The sequence below is a fragment of the Macrobrachium nipponense genome, chromosome 1 (genome assembly GCF_015104395.2).
Source record: "Macrobrachium nipponense isolate FS-2020 chromosome 1, ASM1510439v2, whole genome shotgun sequence".
Lineage (NCBI taxonomy): Eukaryota > Metazoa > Arthropoda > Malacostraca > Decapoda > Palaemonidae > Macrobrachium > Macrobrachium nipponense.
In genome coordinates this window covers 197682609-197699452 of record NC_087200.1, presented here as the reverse complement: position 1 = coordinate 197699452, position 16844 = coordinate 197682609, and the positions used below count along the sequence as shown (strand labels likewise).

The following is a 16844-nucleotide window of genomic DNA, read 5'->3' as shown; positions in this document are numbered from 1 at the left end:
ATTTGGCTTTTTCCTTTTATTACACAAAATATATGATACACAATTACAAATTTTATACAGTATATACTTCATAAGTAGCTCTGTTATAGCATATTAGTTTTATAGAATTTTTGTTTTAAAGCATACTTGTTTTAGTAATTTCATGTCTTTACAGCAGTTTTAATCATAAAGGCAGGGTATTGTATTTTTTTAGGAAATCTTCTCTCTCTCTCTCTCCTACTCTCTATCTCCTCTCTCTCTCTCTCTCTCTATCTCTCTCTCGTCTCTCTCGCTCTCTCCTCTCTCTCTCTCTCTCTCTCTCTCTCTCATGCGAAGAATGTGTTTGAGTTTTGTTACCCTTATCACGAAGTGAGTAAGAAATGACCTTGTGCCAAAACAACTAAAATGGTGTCGTGAATTGCTGTAAATGTGTTTGCGTTCATATGTAAGTAAACATACGTACATGGATATCACTTATTTTTCTACTTTCAATTAGTACATTAAATATAATGTGGTAACATAATTTTGAATTATGTTTTTCTGAGAATCATCTTTAACAATTAAGTATATCTAAATTATTTAGATTTACCAATTATCCGCATCCACATCCGCATTCGCAAGGGTATGGTCATCAAATATCCGCTTCTGCAGATTCAAAAGATTGATATCCGCATCCGCAAATGTGAAAAAATTTATATCCACATCCACAAATCCCATTTTCAGACATCCGATAAATCATCTCTATAGAACTTTCAGAGAACAGAACAATCAGATATTAAAACAATGCTTATCCATTAGTCTGAAACTTATTTGCCGACGTTACGAAATCTGCTCGTAGTGATCCACAAAAACTGATACCACGACTTTGGCAATCTTACCTTTGGTAGCGATGAATTTTTGCAAGTAGCAGTGATATGCAGAGAAGTAGAAGACACCTCCGGATAGGGCGATGACGCCATAGACTTTGAAAGCATTGGATGTGTTGATGGCTGCTATGAGGTATCCTCCAAGGAGAGCTCCCAGTCCTTTACCTGAGGATTAATTCATTGTAAAGTATATAAAGATAAATGCCACGAAGGAAAAATAAACGAAGGAGTCTGCGAGATCTTTCGGCTGAAAAGCCCTTTACTGAAGCTGCTTCAGTAAAGGGCTTTTCAGCCGAAAGATCTCGCAGACTCCTTCGTTTATTTTTCCTTCGTGGCATTTATCTTTATTTATGGATTTATCACGTTCCTAACTTTCGTAATTCTGTTATACATTGTAAAGTATGTATACATAGAACTACCAACACTAAAGGAGCAGACATACTCACAGCAAAATGTCAAGCGTTATGTATGAACTTACAGAGATTTCACATCAAATCCGTAAAACATGTATACAGAAGGACTTCATGAATTTCACATGAGAACATGACTTTAAAACAAGGTCTCCATTGTTACGAATACAAATGAAAGATTCATAGCGTAGACGAGACTCGGAATACGGATTTCACTTGCAGTTATTTTCATCTAATGAAGGAGGAAATGAATGCATATCTTGAACTATGCTGACGGTATCATCGATCTTCGACTTTTAAAAATATCGTTTAGTGCTTGATGGTAACCAGAAAATATTACACAGTCTTTGAATAACTATAAACTATAACAATAACATTTGTGTAGACTCAAAATTACATAAAAAAAATGGATGTTCAGTCACTAACCAAAGCTGTAGTGAACAGCACCAGCGACCCCAGTCATGGTAGCAAGCAGACCTTTTGGTGCCAAAATGGGGCAGTAGGTTGCAGCAGCCACCCACATCAGCTGGTAAGTAAAAACTTCAAGCGCTTCAAATGGGAAACACAGCCACGGGTTTCTGTAGGAATGGATGGGATTTTATTAGTCATAGGATGTCATGGTGGTTTTCTCACGCAGGTCCTGAAGAGTTCATCTCTATAAGATTCTAAATCTTAGTGGAAATTTATCAGTGAATATATAAGTATATGTATGTATGTTTGTGTGGGGGGGATAGATATATAGAAAGACAATATTTACTTCAAGTTGTTTCTTATAATGGGCTTGACCGTGAAGAAGAAACAGTAACCTGGTTACTGACATTCATACTTTAATAAAAGGACCAAGGTGCACTGTAGGCATTACTTAAGGGATTTGGCAATGTCCCTTTGCCCCCTAGCTGTTGCGCAACCTCTTTCATTCATTTTACTGTGCCTCTGTTCATATTCTCTACCTTCCTTCTGACTTTCCACCCTCTCTAACAATTGATTCATAGTGCAACTGCTAAGTTTTCCTCCTGTTACACCTTCCAGGCCTTTTACTGTCAATTTCTGTTTTAACACTAAATAACCTCATAGGTCCCAGCGCTCACGTAGGAGACTCTACTTAGAGACCCATTGTGCACCATCCATCTCCACCTTGCTTGCAACATCACACTTTCTGTACATAAAAGCCCTTGTTTTACAATACAATTTCTGCAAGCTTTATCCAGCACTGTCTAGGTCTTCCACACCTGCAACCCATTGTATTCCTAACATATGATCCTCTGTTCTTTCCATAACACTATGACCGATCCTCTATTTTCTGCTATTTCTTCTATGTATCACCTCATTTCTCACTCTTTCAATTTTTTTATGCCACAGTTGCCGAGTAAGTAATGGGAAATGGAGATATGAAAAGATTGAAGACGAGACAGACACAGAAGGTGATTGGGTTATGAGTGAAATGTAGATGTATAGTGGTGATTATGACTGAGTGGCTGGCCAGAGATTATAAGTTATGTCAGGGTAGTGGAAATGTATCAGAAGAATGGGCAAAAGAACGTATATGATAGGCTTTTTATTTGTTAAGTATGACAGGTGACTGATAGGAAAAGAACAGTATACTCATTGTGGAGTAGGGTGTGTGGATCTAGTGTTTGTTATGGAAAACTTCTGCAATAAATTTGAAAAGTAAAAGAAAACACTGTTGCATACAAGAACCTTAAAAATGTTTATGGTATAGTCAATAGAGGTGGATTGTAGGGTTTGACACGGACCCACAGACCATCTCACCTGGCCAGCTAATCTCCTTACAACAAACATCTCCGAGCACCAAATGTGCATACACAAGAAATAGCATACGTCATGCATCTTTTATACATATATTTTCACTCATTGTTATGGTAAATGTGTCATTATTTCCATATGCATTACAATGTCAGCATTTCAGCCATAAGTACTATAGCCTCAGTTGTGTCTTGTATATCAATCTTTCCATCCATCAATAAAAACACAAGTGATTGTGTTGGGACCTCTATTTTGGGTTGCCTTGCGTCAGGCACTACATTTTCACTTGCAAGAGCTATTGACCTGCCTAGGTGTTGTCTGAATAAATTAGTAAGTTTGTGGACGCTGCCTCATGCCTTCTCCACATTAGTGACCACAGAGATGACCAGCTCAACCAACCTAAATGTTAATAACCTCTCCAGTGACACTGTCGCCGCCACCTGTATATGTCTACCTCCATTCATGTCCCACCATCCATGTCTACAAGCAGTTATGGCAGCTCATAACGCTACCCTCCACAGATGGCCAACCTAAGTCAACCTTGGACCTTGTGAGAGAGGTCCTCCACATAAAACTGCCCTGCCAAACAGTGGCAGCCATAACCAATGCCTTCTACCATGCTAGTCGAAGAATTCTTGAAATTGGTCAGTGCAGTGTACATGGCCTACAAGACAGTGGAGCCCACACAGCCACCAACAGTGGTAGCAGCACAACGTTCCCAGCAGTCAACCGAAAAGGAATCTGACAGGAACCCAAAGGGACTAGCCACCCCCATACACAAATGAAACTTCCCAGGCAATTCATTAAGGGGAAGACCAGACAAAAGAGAGACTAACCACAAGAGGGAATGTGCTACTTCCATTGGAGACTTGAAAAGAAGGCCCATAAATGTGACAAAGGCTGCCTGTTTTAAAAAAAACATGCAAGAGGGTTGCACCCATGTCCCAACCAACTAAACATCAGCTGTGAAATGACTGGTTGTCTTGTAAGAGGAACGTGCCTGCTCACTGCTGTGTAAGAGAAACGTGCCTGCTCACTGCTGTCTTTCTTCCAGGTACCAATGCAAGGGCTCCATGTGTTCTTTCATCAGGGACAAAAGGTCAAATACAGAATTCTTTGTCGACACTAGGCAAGCAAATCATTTATGCCAGCCAGCCTGCACGAACAACTCAACCTCTCTCCGCTCATCAACCTCCACATATCCACTACCAGTGTAGCACCACTCAAGATGTACGGGAAGCGGGATATAAACATGTTATTCAACGGGAAAGACTGCAGTTGTATCTCGTCATGGCAGACTTGAGGATAACACTTTTAGGAGTAGTCTTCATAAAAGCATACAACCTGCTAGTGGATGTAGCATCAAAACAACAGATTCCAAAAACAACTCCGGCATCATCTCATCAACAGCTGAGCGGAAAAGACGTCAACACACCCTCACTGCAACAGCAGAGACAACAAACAGGCCCCATCGCAGCAGCTACCCCACTGACAGAAATACTCTGACTTCTACAGGACTACCAAGAAGTTTTCAAAAACGACCTGTAGCATGACTCACCCAAACCAGCAAAACACAACATCCAGCACCACATAGAAATGGAAGGCCCCCTAGTCCACTCATGCTTCAGACGTTTAGCCCCAGAGAAACTTGCCCACACCAAACAAGTGTTCAAGGAAATGGAGAATGTGGGAATATGCCGAAAAGCCCCCCAGCCCATGGGCATCTGCCTTCACTTGGTACCAAAACCTGTTGGAACATGGCACCTGTGCAGAGACTACCAGTGAATAAAAGTCAAAGCAAAGCCAGGCAGATACCCATTGCAGAACATAGCAGACTTAACCAACCAGATGAACAGAGCAAAGATCTTCACTAAAATAGTCCTAATGAAAGTATACTTCCAAGTTCCAGTAGCAAAGGAAGATATAAAGAAGACTGTGATCATCATCCCCTTTGGCACCTACACATTTAACTACAGTTATTTCACCCTTCCCAATGCAGGGGCAACCTTCCACACGCTTTACGATGAACTACGATGAATGGGCAAAGAAAATAGTAGTGGGATTTGTGGGACATCAAGGAAGCCCAGATAGCATTAAACCTATACCAGAGAAAGTAAAAGCAAGCATCAACTTCCCAAAACCATTGGCAATTATAGCAGTGTACAAGAATTTTCAGGACTAATTAATCATTATCACAAATTTATCCCTAATGTTGCTAAAATTATGAGTCCAATCTATCAATGCCTACGAGGATAACAAAAAATGAAGTTGGTCAGATCAAGATAATGCATTTCTTACAGCAGGACACAGAGGATGGTCATTGTCCGCTGGTGTTCTTCAGCCAGAAGTTAAAGACAGTGGAAGAGAAGTACTCTAACTATAACATGGCGCTTCTGGAAGTCCACAAAGCCATCCGTCACTTCCGTCACATGCTTGAGGGATAAGAGTTTGTCACACATACAGGCCATCAACCTTTTGTGCATCGTGCACGCCTTCACAAAGACAGCAGATGCATGGTCAGCACGAGAACTGCATCACCAATCAGCAATAGCTGAACACTCCTTCACCATCAAATACTTGAAGGGTTCAGCAAACACCGTGGCAGATACACCATTGTAAAACTGCGTCAACACCATCCAGCTCCGGATAACCTGTCCTAAAATACCAGTGGTGCAAAGAGACATGCATCTACAACGACTGTGGTGGGAAAACCTCACTCTTATGTGGAGCGAACTGTTGATCACCAATGGAGAGACAGCCATCACCTGCGAATCAAGTACCGAACACCCTCACCCAGAAGGTTTCAGAAGAAAAGCATTCACCCTCACCCACAACCTGTCCCACCCAGAAGGCCAGTCAACCACCCAAATTTTAGCAGCCCAGTGCATCTTGTTGGGAATGAAAAAAGACATAAACTGGATGAGAGAATGCATCCTATGTCAGATGTCAAAAATCACAAGACGTAGAAAGCGGAATATGGCCATTCAACACAACAGACCACCGATTCACCCACATTCACATCGACATAGTAGGACCACTACCTCCTTAATACTGTTACAGCAATAGATGGCGGATAGTTGTGTGAAAGCTCTCATCCGATGGGTCAGCATACACAGTCATACAGATCATCATGAGTGATGGGCACCAACTTCACAGCCGCCTTATGAAGCACGTTTGCAGAATAAAGATTACACAAATGACGGCCTACAACCCAGAAGCTAATGGCATCATTGCAAGACTATACTGGTTGTTGAAAGCATCACTTGCCACTAGATGACAAGTCGGGCCTGAGAACGACACCACATGCAGCATTCAACACATCTCCAGCAGGAGCCCGATATGGCCAAGCACTAACATGGCCATCAGATGTCTTTCAAAATCAGACGAGCCTAACTTCCCTGTCTGACACCTGTAAAGCATTATAACAAATAATGCCAGCCAAGACGACTTGCCCACCAGAAAAGTGTACGTCCCCAGCGAACTGCAGAACGTAAACTATGCATTCATACCAGTAGACACCCACAGAACCCCCCCCCCCTCTGTGCAGTTTACTCAGGACCATACCTTATCATCCAGAGACAACACAAAGCCTACCAGATGACAGTGGACGGCAAGGCTACGTGGGTCTCAATCGACCGCCTAAAGCTGGCATATCTCCTGGATACTGACCTACAAATATATGCCTCTCCAAGGGCAGGGAAGTCCTTCAGGGTCCTATGTGGACCCACAGACCTTCATCTCACCTGGTCAGCAAATCTCCTCAGAACAAGCATCTCCGCACACCAAACGTGAATGCACAAGAAACGCAGCATATTTCACACATGTACATATATTTTCACTCATATTATTATGTTAAATGTATCATTCTTACCATATGCACTACGGTGTCAGCATTTCAGCCATATGTACCATAGCTTCAGTCATGTATTGTATATCAATTTATATGTATCTTTCCATCCGTCAACAAACTCAAGTGATTGTGTTGCTTCCAAGAGCTATTGACCTGTCTGTTTGTAGTCTGAATAAATTAGTAAGTTTGTATACACTGCTTCTTACTCACGCCTTCACCACAAGGTAATATCAAGTGTTATATAGTATAGCAGGGAGTATGGGTATTGAGAGATACTGAAGGTAGTTTTGATGAAAGCAATTCATATCGTTGAATATGCAGAAGGATGAAGGACTGGTATGTTGTAAAAGTAGGTCTGAGGGCAAGAAAGTATTGTCTTCATGGCTGTTCAGTGTGCAAATGGATAAAGTGATGTGAGAGGTCAGAGAAAGGACATTGGATGTAGGTGCAAGGGTGTGGGAATATGAATTAATTATGAGTGGAATGTGTAATTATTGATGTTTGTAGAGGATGGAGCATTAATTAGTGTATGGAAGGGAAATTGTAGAAACTAGTGATGTGTTTCCAAAAGGAGAAAGTTGAAAGTAAAATAATGTAAAGGATTATTGTTTGTAGGGAAAATACAAACCAGGAAAGTAAAGTAAAGAATGTTGATGTGGATGGTTCAACTGTATAGGTTTTTGGTATTAAGTCATAAATTTGGTAAATAATAGAATTAAGATGGTAGGATACAGGGGAAACAATGGGAAGAGACAATGAAAGCTAAATGTTGATATGAAGGGATTGTTGTTCCAACTCTAATGTATAGACCTGAAATGGAAATATTGAATGAAAATGAAAGAAACAAAGTTGAAGGCACTATGATGAACTTTTTGCATTGCATATGTGGTGCAGTAAGACTTGAAAGGGTGATAAATCTGAAGCTATGTAGTGAGGTGGTAAAAATGGCAAGGTACCTGAAAAGACAGATCAGGATGTCTTTTGGGAAGGTTTGTCGTATGAAAATAATGGTGGATCATAGTGTTGAAAAGAGTATATAATTTGGGAGGGTTGGAAGTGGGGAGAAGAAGAACCTAGAGGGTTTGGATACATGGCATTAAAAATGCATTTGAAAAGGAAGTCGTTAATATTTATAAATACTACGGCGTATGCAAGATAGAGGGAAATGACACAGTTTGCATAAGGATATTTGATATTTAACCAGTGTTAATGTATGGATCGGAAACATGGGCTCTAAGAAGAAAAGAGGAAGTAAGCTTGAGAGAACAGAGATGAGAATGCTAAGGCGGATTATGGGAATATCGCTGCTTGAGAGATTGGAAAATGATGAAATAAGAAGAAGAGCAGGCTTAGTAAAGATAACAGAGGTGATAAGAGAGTCACGATTGAGATGGTATGGGCATGTGTTGAGGATGGATGATGAGGAGGGAGTGAAGAGGGTTTAGGGGGAACCTGTTAGAGGAAGATGATAGAGAGGGAGACAGAGAATTAGATGGCGAGATAAAGTGAAGGAAGATATGATGAGAAGAAGTTTGGTGGAGGATGATGCCTTTGATGGAAGGCAGTGGAGAAGGCGTATCAGGCAACTGACCCCTTGATGTAATGATAACGGTAGGAAAGAAGATTTGATGTGCCAATGAAACTTCCTGTTTGAAAGTATACAGATGCTATTTTTGTTGATGTTCTCTACATTAGAGGTTCTTCTTTGATTCAGTACCTTTGTTTTATTTATATATATATATATATATATATATATATATATATATATATATATATATATATATATATATATATATATATACACTTATGAATGAGAGAGAGAAATAGAAAAGGAGTCTGTTCGTGCTTATAAATCAAGCATCACATAGTACCATAAACATAAGGATTCAGGATACACATAGTACCATAAACATAAGGATTCAGGATACATACTTGATGTAGGAGTAGCCAAACATCCTCACGGCATAGGCAATGAAAGAGATGAGGAAGACGTTGTGTCTACCCATCCAAGAGACGATCGGGTCAGCCCAGAAGAGCATTGGGACGCTGGTCAGGCATCCAACAGTCATAGTCAAGCCTAGGTGAAACGAAAAACAAAAACAAAAAATCATGAACAGAATCAATTAATGTTTAGTCCATGCAAAGTTTTGTGACCATTGGATTTGTTTATGCAAATTGCTGACTTTGAGACTCTTCACTTGAATAACTTTGCTTGCAATGAGGTGAGCACTAAGTTTTAATTTATGGATTTATATATTTATTTTATTATATACTTTTTTAGGCGGAATGAAGCCTATGATTTTGCAAATGAAAGACCTAACCATTTTTCATTCAAGTTTGTGACTGTGCAGTTCAGATAAAGCTCAGACATATACAGTGGACCTCCCATATTCGTGTTCTCCGGATTCGTGGACTCACACGTTCGCAGATTTCTCTCGGGAACGTTTTCACGCATTATTCGCAGAAAATTTGCACATTCGCAGTATTCTTCTATGAGAAATATCCACAAATTCCTGGGTTTTTTTATCAGTTTCATCATAAAATGCACTTTTTGTGATAAAACTATTAAAAAATCCATGTATAAACATTTTTAGTGGATTTTTCTTGAGTTTTAACTAACAAAATAGGCTGTTTTTAGTGTTTTTATATTGGTTCCAAACATTTGCGGGTTCTATCTATTCACGGGGGTGTCTGGTACGCATCTCCCGCGAATACGGGGACCACTGTATATATATATATATATATATATATATATATATATATATATATATATATATATATATATATAGAGGCAGTCAGACAGCAGCAAAGAAATCAATATGTTATTAATATTGATTTCAGTAGATGAAACCTATTCACATGGAACAAACACACCAAAGGGGCTATCGAGTTGAAATTCAAGCTCCCAAAGAATGTTGGTTTCAACCTCCCACCGCAGACCCCACACTACACAGCAGTAACGGATCATGATACAGAGCCAGTGATTTTTCATTGCCCTGGGGAAGACACGAACCTGCGACATCTGATTGCCATATCATGACACTAACCACTATACTAGCTGACCAGCTAAATATTATATTAATAATATTAGCAATCTAATTCAAGTTGTATACATTATGAAGTGCCTCAGTGGCGTGGTCAGTTTGATCTTGGCCTGCCATCTCGGTGGCCGCAAGTTCAATTATCTGGGATTCCATTGATGGGTCAGAGATGTGTATTTAAGGTGATAGAAGTTCACTCTCGGCGTGGTGGTTCGGAAGTCACGTAAAGCCGTTGGTCCCGTTGCTGAATAACCACTGGTTCATGTAACGTCAAAACACCATACAAACAAACAAGCAAAGGATACATTATGTAATTATTGGTATAAAAAGATAATGTTGTGTCAACATGAAAATCAGAGGTTTAATGTTTCTTACCCAAAAGATAATTAGGAGCATTCAGCTCTTTCAGGAAGACGAAGAGGTAACTCTCAATGAATCCGAAGTTGGACCCCAAGATAAGAATAAGCAACAGGAAAATATCAATTTCTGGACGGGTGATGATCTGCTTCAAGCCTTTAGTTAGGCTGTCCTGCGGCAGCTCGACCTACGAGATACAATAAGACACTACTTTACGTATGTATGTGTGTGTGAGTATGTAATTGTGATGGACACAATGTCCCCTCTTAACTTCTCGAATTCTTCAAGCGCTCTTTTTTCTTAGATTCGCTTGTCACTACAAAGCCTTAAGATCCAGGTGGAAGACTTATGAAGAAAGCGTGAAGATTTCGAGAAGTTAAAGAGGCATTGGGGCTATTACAATTACATTATGTATCTGATGAAAAAGACCAGTAGATTCTACATATATATATATATATATATATATATATATATATATATATATATATATATATATATATATATATATATATATATATATATATACTTACATACATACATATATATAGTTTGTTTATAATGTATACTTCTTTATGGTGCTTTATTATGAGTAGTTATGACAGTCAATACACACGTAGTTTGAGATGATAAATTCCGTTAAAACTGGTGTGATTAGGGTGATTCAAATGTGATTACTATTTGTAGAGTCATACTTCCATGTTTCACTGTGATATGTTCAAGGTAAACTATAACAAAAGCATCTCTAGCAGTTAAGTATACAGTTTTGATTTATCCACCAATTATGAGAAGAATTCATGTTCGCATGCAATATTTTTTTTTCTCTAAAATTGAAACAGTTTCTGAAAACACCAAAAATTTCTGCACTAACCTCCAGATCCAACCTGGCGATGAGAATGACGCTGATCGCCAACATAGCATCGCCCAGATAAAAGGCTGGCATGTAGTCGGCTTCTCCTGCATTTAATTGAAAACAATTATTCAATGCGATTGTTTTTATCCTTTTTTTTTTTTTTGGCGTCACGGGTATGCATCAGAGTTACCTAGAATATTTCCATCATCACTACTACTATAGTAGATTCACGGCAACCGTGCATTTAATGTCTAGGCCAGTCCCTTACGACGTTCCTGATTGGCTGTTGATAAGCCAGTCACACAGCTGGACCGACCCTGTGATTGGCTTATCAACAGCCAATCAGAAGTGTCGTAAGGGACTGGCCTAGACATCACATGCGCGGTTGATGTGAATCTACTACGATACTGCTACTTTAGCACTGACCTGTGGGACCAGTCCTGTTGTCAATGATTATGGCTGCGATCAAAGGGATAATGGAGAACCCCAGCATAGTCAGGACTCTTTGTTTGCCAAATTCACCTTTGTGCCTCTTGATTTCAGCTAAAGTGGTGGCATCCTGAGGGCCAGATGAAAAGATCAGTGAACTACGAATGGGAAAAACGTTTTATTGTGTTTTCATGTTTTATCCTGGCATTGTCGCACAGATTCTAAACCAACGGGGAGTATATTTTTAAAGAAAGTACAAAAGCCAGCTTTATGATGCTGTGGCCAATCTAGATCACTAAAGGAAAATGGAGATTGAGTTCGAAGAAGAAAGGTAGATTATTGAAAACGCAGAAAAGGGGTCGAGGAAGAAATGTAAATCCTCGAAGGCAGATTTCGTTCCCGAAGTGAAATGTTAAAAACAAAAAAGGCGAACTTTTCTATGTCTTAAATTACATTTCTATAAAGTTAGGTATTAAATGAATAGCTAATCTCATATAGAAACTTGATTGCAGAGTGGAGACATTAACTTAAACATTAACTTTGAAAGTTTGTGCTGGTGCTGCAAGATATAAGGAAATTGTGGCCATGGCAGCTTATAAGTTTGTGATTGGCTCTCGGTTACAAAAGTAAATTTTGAATTCGGTTTGATCAATAAATTCCAATAGCTAATTGAGGATCTCAATCTGAAGCCAGAAAACAGCTGGAATTTGAAGTCAGGGATCAAATCAAACAGAATACAAATACAAATTTCTAGAAAACATATGGTACTGAAGTGCATTATTTACTTTTAAGTCTTCAAGATGAATGAAAACATTTAATTGGGAATTTGAGACAGGAGCAAAATTATAGAAATGAATGTAAAAATGACACCCAAAGGTTTATTTAAACGTTATTGAAAATTCAGGATGACGCAATCTGATTTGTGAATAGATTTGATAACCTAATTTAAACCTTCCTGTACAATATATATAGTATATATATATATATATATATATATATATATATATATATATATATATATATATATATATATATATATATATATATATATATATGGTGGGGGGAGGCGTACCAGCATCGTGAATGCAGAAGCCAGGAAGAAAGTTGCCAGGAGTCGCAGACCAAAGTAGACCCAGAAAGTGCGATTTGAACCGATCTTCAAAAGTTCGTGACACTGTTGAACACCTAAAAAAAAACAAAAGAAAAAAGGTTGAATTGGTATTATTGAACCTTAGTTGGCATCATATCATATCCCTTTCTAATTTACACGGAAGCGAAAACCTGCAGTACACACGCGGGGAAAATTCAGGTTGGTTACGGTGAATTTCTCACCTCCCAGTAAAGTGCCTCAGTGGCGTGGTCGGTTTGGTGTTGGCCTCCCACCTCGGTGCCCGCGAGTTCAATTCTCGGGCATTCGATTGAGGGGTCAGAGATGTGTATTTCTGGTGATAGAAGTTCGCTTTCGACGTGGTTCGGAAGTCACATAAGACCGTTAGTCCTGTTGCTGAATAACCACTGGTTCCATGCAACGTAAAAACACCATACAAACTAATCTCCTAATAAAGGTTAGTATCTCATGATTATTACAGTTCAAAACTGGTTCAGTTGCAATTTATAGTGCTGTGATCCTCATCTTGCGGTAATTCCATCGATTTTTTGGTTGTATATATGGACTTTTGGAAGGTGTTAAGGAACACATAGATGTCTTTCGTGTACGTTTCATTAATTTCATCTCATCTCCAGCTTCCATTTCCATAGTTCTCTTGCCCATAGACAGGTAGTGTCGTCAGTGCACCTCATACGGCACAATATAGGCATTACTTAAGATTTTTTTGCAGCATGCCTTCGACCCTTAACTGCAACCCCTGTCATTCCTTTCACTGTACCTCTTTTCATATTCTCTTTCATCTCCTAACAATTGATTCTAGTGCAACTGCGAGTTTTCCTCCTGGAACACCTTACAAGCGTTTCACTCTCAATTGACGACTCGTCACTGAATGACCTCATAGGTCCCAGTGCTAGGCTTTTGGCCTAAATTCTATGATCAGTTCATGATTCCCATACAAAGCTGGGTATCCAACTCTCCTGGTTCCTATGGGAGCCCAGCAGAGGCAACCACGTATTATTTAACCAGGGGTTGTGGGAAGGAAGTGGCCAACCTATCTCCTTTACATATGGAACTGCCATGATTTCTCTTTTGGTATCATCTCTCTCTCTCTCTCTCTATCCAGCCATTAACCGCTGATATTCTTCTTGAAACTTCATCTTTGGATGGGCAAACCCTTTACAAATAGCTTAATAATTGTCATGTCACGATTAATGTCCACATAGCAATGCAGATCGTAATAAACCTACGAATAATCTTGCTTTTGTATGCAATTCAGGTTCTTTTGACTTCCAAATCTTATTCAGCCCGCCAATTGTCTGATTTGCCATTTGAAGGTTTTTGCTAAATTCCAACGGAAGAAAGCCTCGATATGATGTTGTTATTCCTAAATATATGAAAGATTTAACTTCATTAATCATTTCTCCATCTAATGTTATTTTGTCATGTGCGGGGAGATATAGTATTTTTTTATATGTATATACATATGATTTAATAAAAGGAGGCCATAAAAATACTTAAAGGTACAAAGTCAATGCTATATTTCAGAGAACAACTGCCTCCCTCTACAGGCAAGTATATGAATGAAATAAGAATTACAGAAAAGTGGTATTTATACAAAGTATTCCAAAGGTCAGCCATTACAGCACTTCAGTTGATAACTTCTTAATCTTCTTAACTGATGTTTTGAGTAAGATTTTATTTATCTATAATTTTTGAGCCCCAAACTCCTTTTGAGAGGTTCTTCATATTTCTTTGTTTAATCATTGCTGATTCTACCATCTGGCTTTTGAACTGACAATTACTGCTATAAATTTGCTTGACAAATTCCAGTTTATTCTGTGATTATGGTTGTTTATGTGGTTAAAAGATAGCTGAGCTCTGTTGGCAATACCTGACTAGCTGTTTATGTTGTATTATCTCTGGGGGAGTTATTTACCAGTGAAACCAATATAGGATTTGTCACAGTCAATGCTAGGGATTTTGTATACTCCATCTTGGGGGACTGGTTTTTGTTGGACGTTAATCAGGGATTTGGCTAAAGTATTTGGGTAGGTAAAAGCTAAAGGGTTAGAGTTTCCAAGTGTTTGTGTCAACATCTTAATCCTGTCCAGGTGAGGATTTATAATTTATTTTTGGGCATCTCTAGTCTTGTTTTGAGAGGGACGGTAGAAGATTATGTTAGCTTCATGGATCGCTTTCTTAATTGTATGGTCAGGGTACTTTGAAGATGACAGTTTCTTACAGATTAGTTCCGTTTCCTTTCCAGGAAATCCGGGGAGCAAATTCGTAAGGCTCTTAAAAATAAATGGCTGGCTACGCCAATCTTGATGGAAATGTCATGATAACTAATGAATGGTTAGCCAGCCTCCTTTCCCCATTCTTAGACACATTTTCTCCCGGTCACATTAAACATTCTGAAGATTTCTGTCACAAATTCAAAGAAGCACATCTACCATTTCACAAAATAAAACCAGTCTAGGACGTGCTACAGTTTATGAAAGAAAAATTAGCCCCCCCATTGAGATAATTTCCCACTAGCCATAGATTAGAATAATAAAGTTTATTGAATTATGTTCATCAAACGTCTTTTCATTTGGGAAGTCATTATATATATAAAGATTCAGGTGCAGCATGGGGAGCCCTTTAAGTATTGTTTTAGCCAATCTATACATGGAGTATTTTGAAACTAATAAAAATGCAACAAAACCTAAAGATATGCTGAATTGCATTAATGTCCAGCATCAAATTTAACGTTGAGAGGGAAACTGACAACCGAACACATATTTACCACATACAGATGACCAAAATTTTCACTTTCATACATTTACTATTTTAGTTATCATGACATTTCCATCACGACTGTCGTAGTCAGCAATTTATTCTTAATAACATTAAGGATTTGCTCCCCAGATTTCCTGGAAAAGGAAATTGAACTAATAAGCAGCTGTTATATTTAAAGTATCCTGACCGTATAATTGAGAAAGTGATCCATAATTGAGATAGAGATCCATAAAGCTAACATAATCTACTGTCCTCCATAAAAAAAAGACTAGAGAGACACCCAGAAATAAATCAAAATCCTACATCTGGACAGGATTAAGATGTTGACACAGATACTTGGAAACTCTAACCCTTTTGCTTTTATCTACCCAAATACCCTAATCCCTGATTGATGTCCAACAAAAGCCAGTCCCCAAAGACACAGCGAGTATATGAAATCTCCTGCCTTGACTGTGGAAAATCCTACATTGGTTTCACAGGTAAATCACTCTCCCAGAGGTTAATACAGCATAAACGGTCAGTCAGATATGGCCAAAAGAGCTCAGCTATTTTTAACCACATAAATAACCATAATAGCAGAATAAACTGGAATTTGTCAAGTATAATTTATAGCAGCAATTGTCAGTTCGAAAGCCAGATGGCAGAATCACCATTGATTAAACAAAGAAATATGAAGAACCTCTCAAAAGGAGGTTGGGACTCAGAAATTAGAGATAAAATCTTCCTCCAACCAGCAATGAAGCAGATTAAGGAGCTATCAACTGGAATGACTTAACGGCTGACCTCTGGAACCCTTGGTAGAAATACCACTTTCCTGTAATTCTTATTTCATTCATTCATGTGCTTGGCAGTAGAGGAAATCAGTTGTTCTCTGAAATACAGCATTAATTTTTTTGGCATTTTCATGGGCTCCTTTTATTAGATGGAATTCTATTTTAACAGAAAATATTTGTCATATATATATATATATATATATATATATATATATTATATATATATATATATATATATAATATACATATATGTATATATATATATATATAATATAATATATATATATATATATATATATATGTGTGTGTGTGTGTGTGTGTGTGTGTGCGTGTGTGGGTATGCATTTGTGAAATTTGCAGATGCAGATATAAATTATTTTTACATTTGTGGATGTAGATATGGGTATGGATATCAACCTTTTAAAATGGCTGACGCGGATATATGATGACCATACCCTCGGGGATGCGGATGCTTTGTAAATCTAAATATTTTAATTTTATTTAATTGTTGAAGACGATTTTCAGCCAAATAATTCAAAATCATGTATTACCACATGATATTTGATGTACTCATTGACAGTAGAAACATAAGTGATACTCATGCATGTATATGTACACTTTTGATGAACGCACAAA

The 16844-nt window shown here is 38.4% G+C and overlaps 1 protein-coding gene across 3 annotated transcripts in view; it reads right to left on the bottom strand.

Annotated features, from left to right (window-relative positions):
- The window catches only part of LOC135219996 (uncharacterized), a 47066-nt gene that overhangs the window by 1982 nt on the left and 28240 nt on the right, over positions 1 to 16844 (bottom strand). For all 3 annotated transcript variants that reach the window (XM_064257279.1, XM_064257280.1, XM_064257281.1), the window contains exons 8-14: positions 12619 to 12731; positions 11544 to 11676; positions 11136 to 11221; positions 10286 to 10454; positions 8802 to 8946; positions 1682 to 1833; positions 858 to 1010 (exon numbers count right to left, since the gene is read on the bottom strand). In XM_064257279.1, the coding sequence (XP_064113349.1) occupies positions 858 to 1010; positions 1682 to 1833; positions 8802 to 8946; positions 10286 to 10454; positions 11136 to 11221; positions 11544 to 11676; positions 12619 to 12731 (951 nt within the window). The remainder of the gene's footprint in view (positions 1 to 857; positions 1011 to 1681; positions 1834 to 8801; positions 8947 to 10285; positions 10455 to 11135; positions 11222 to 11543; positions 11677 to 12618; positions 12732 to 16844) is intronic.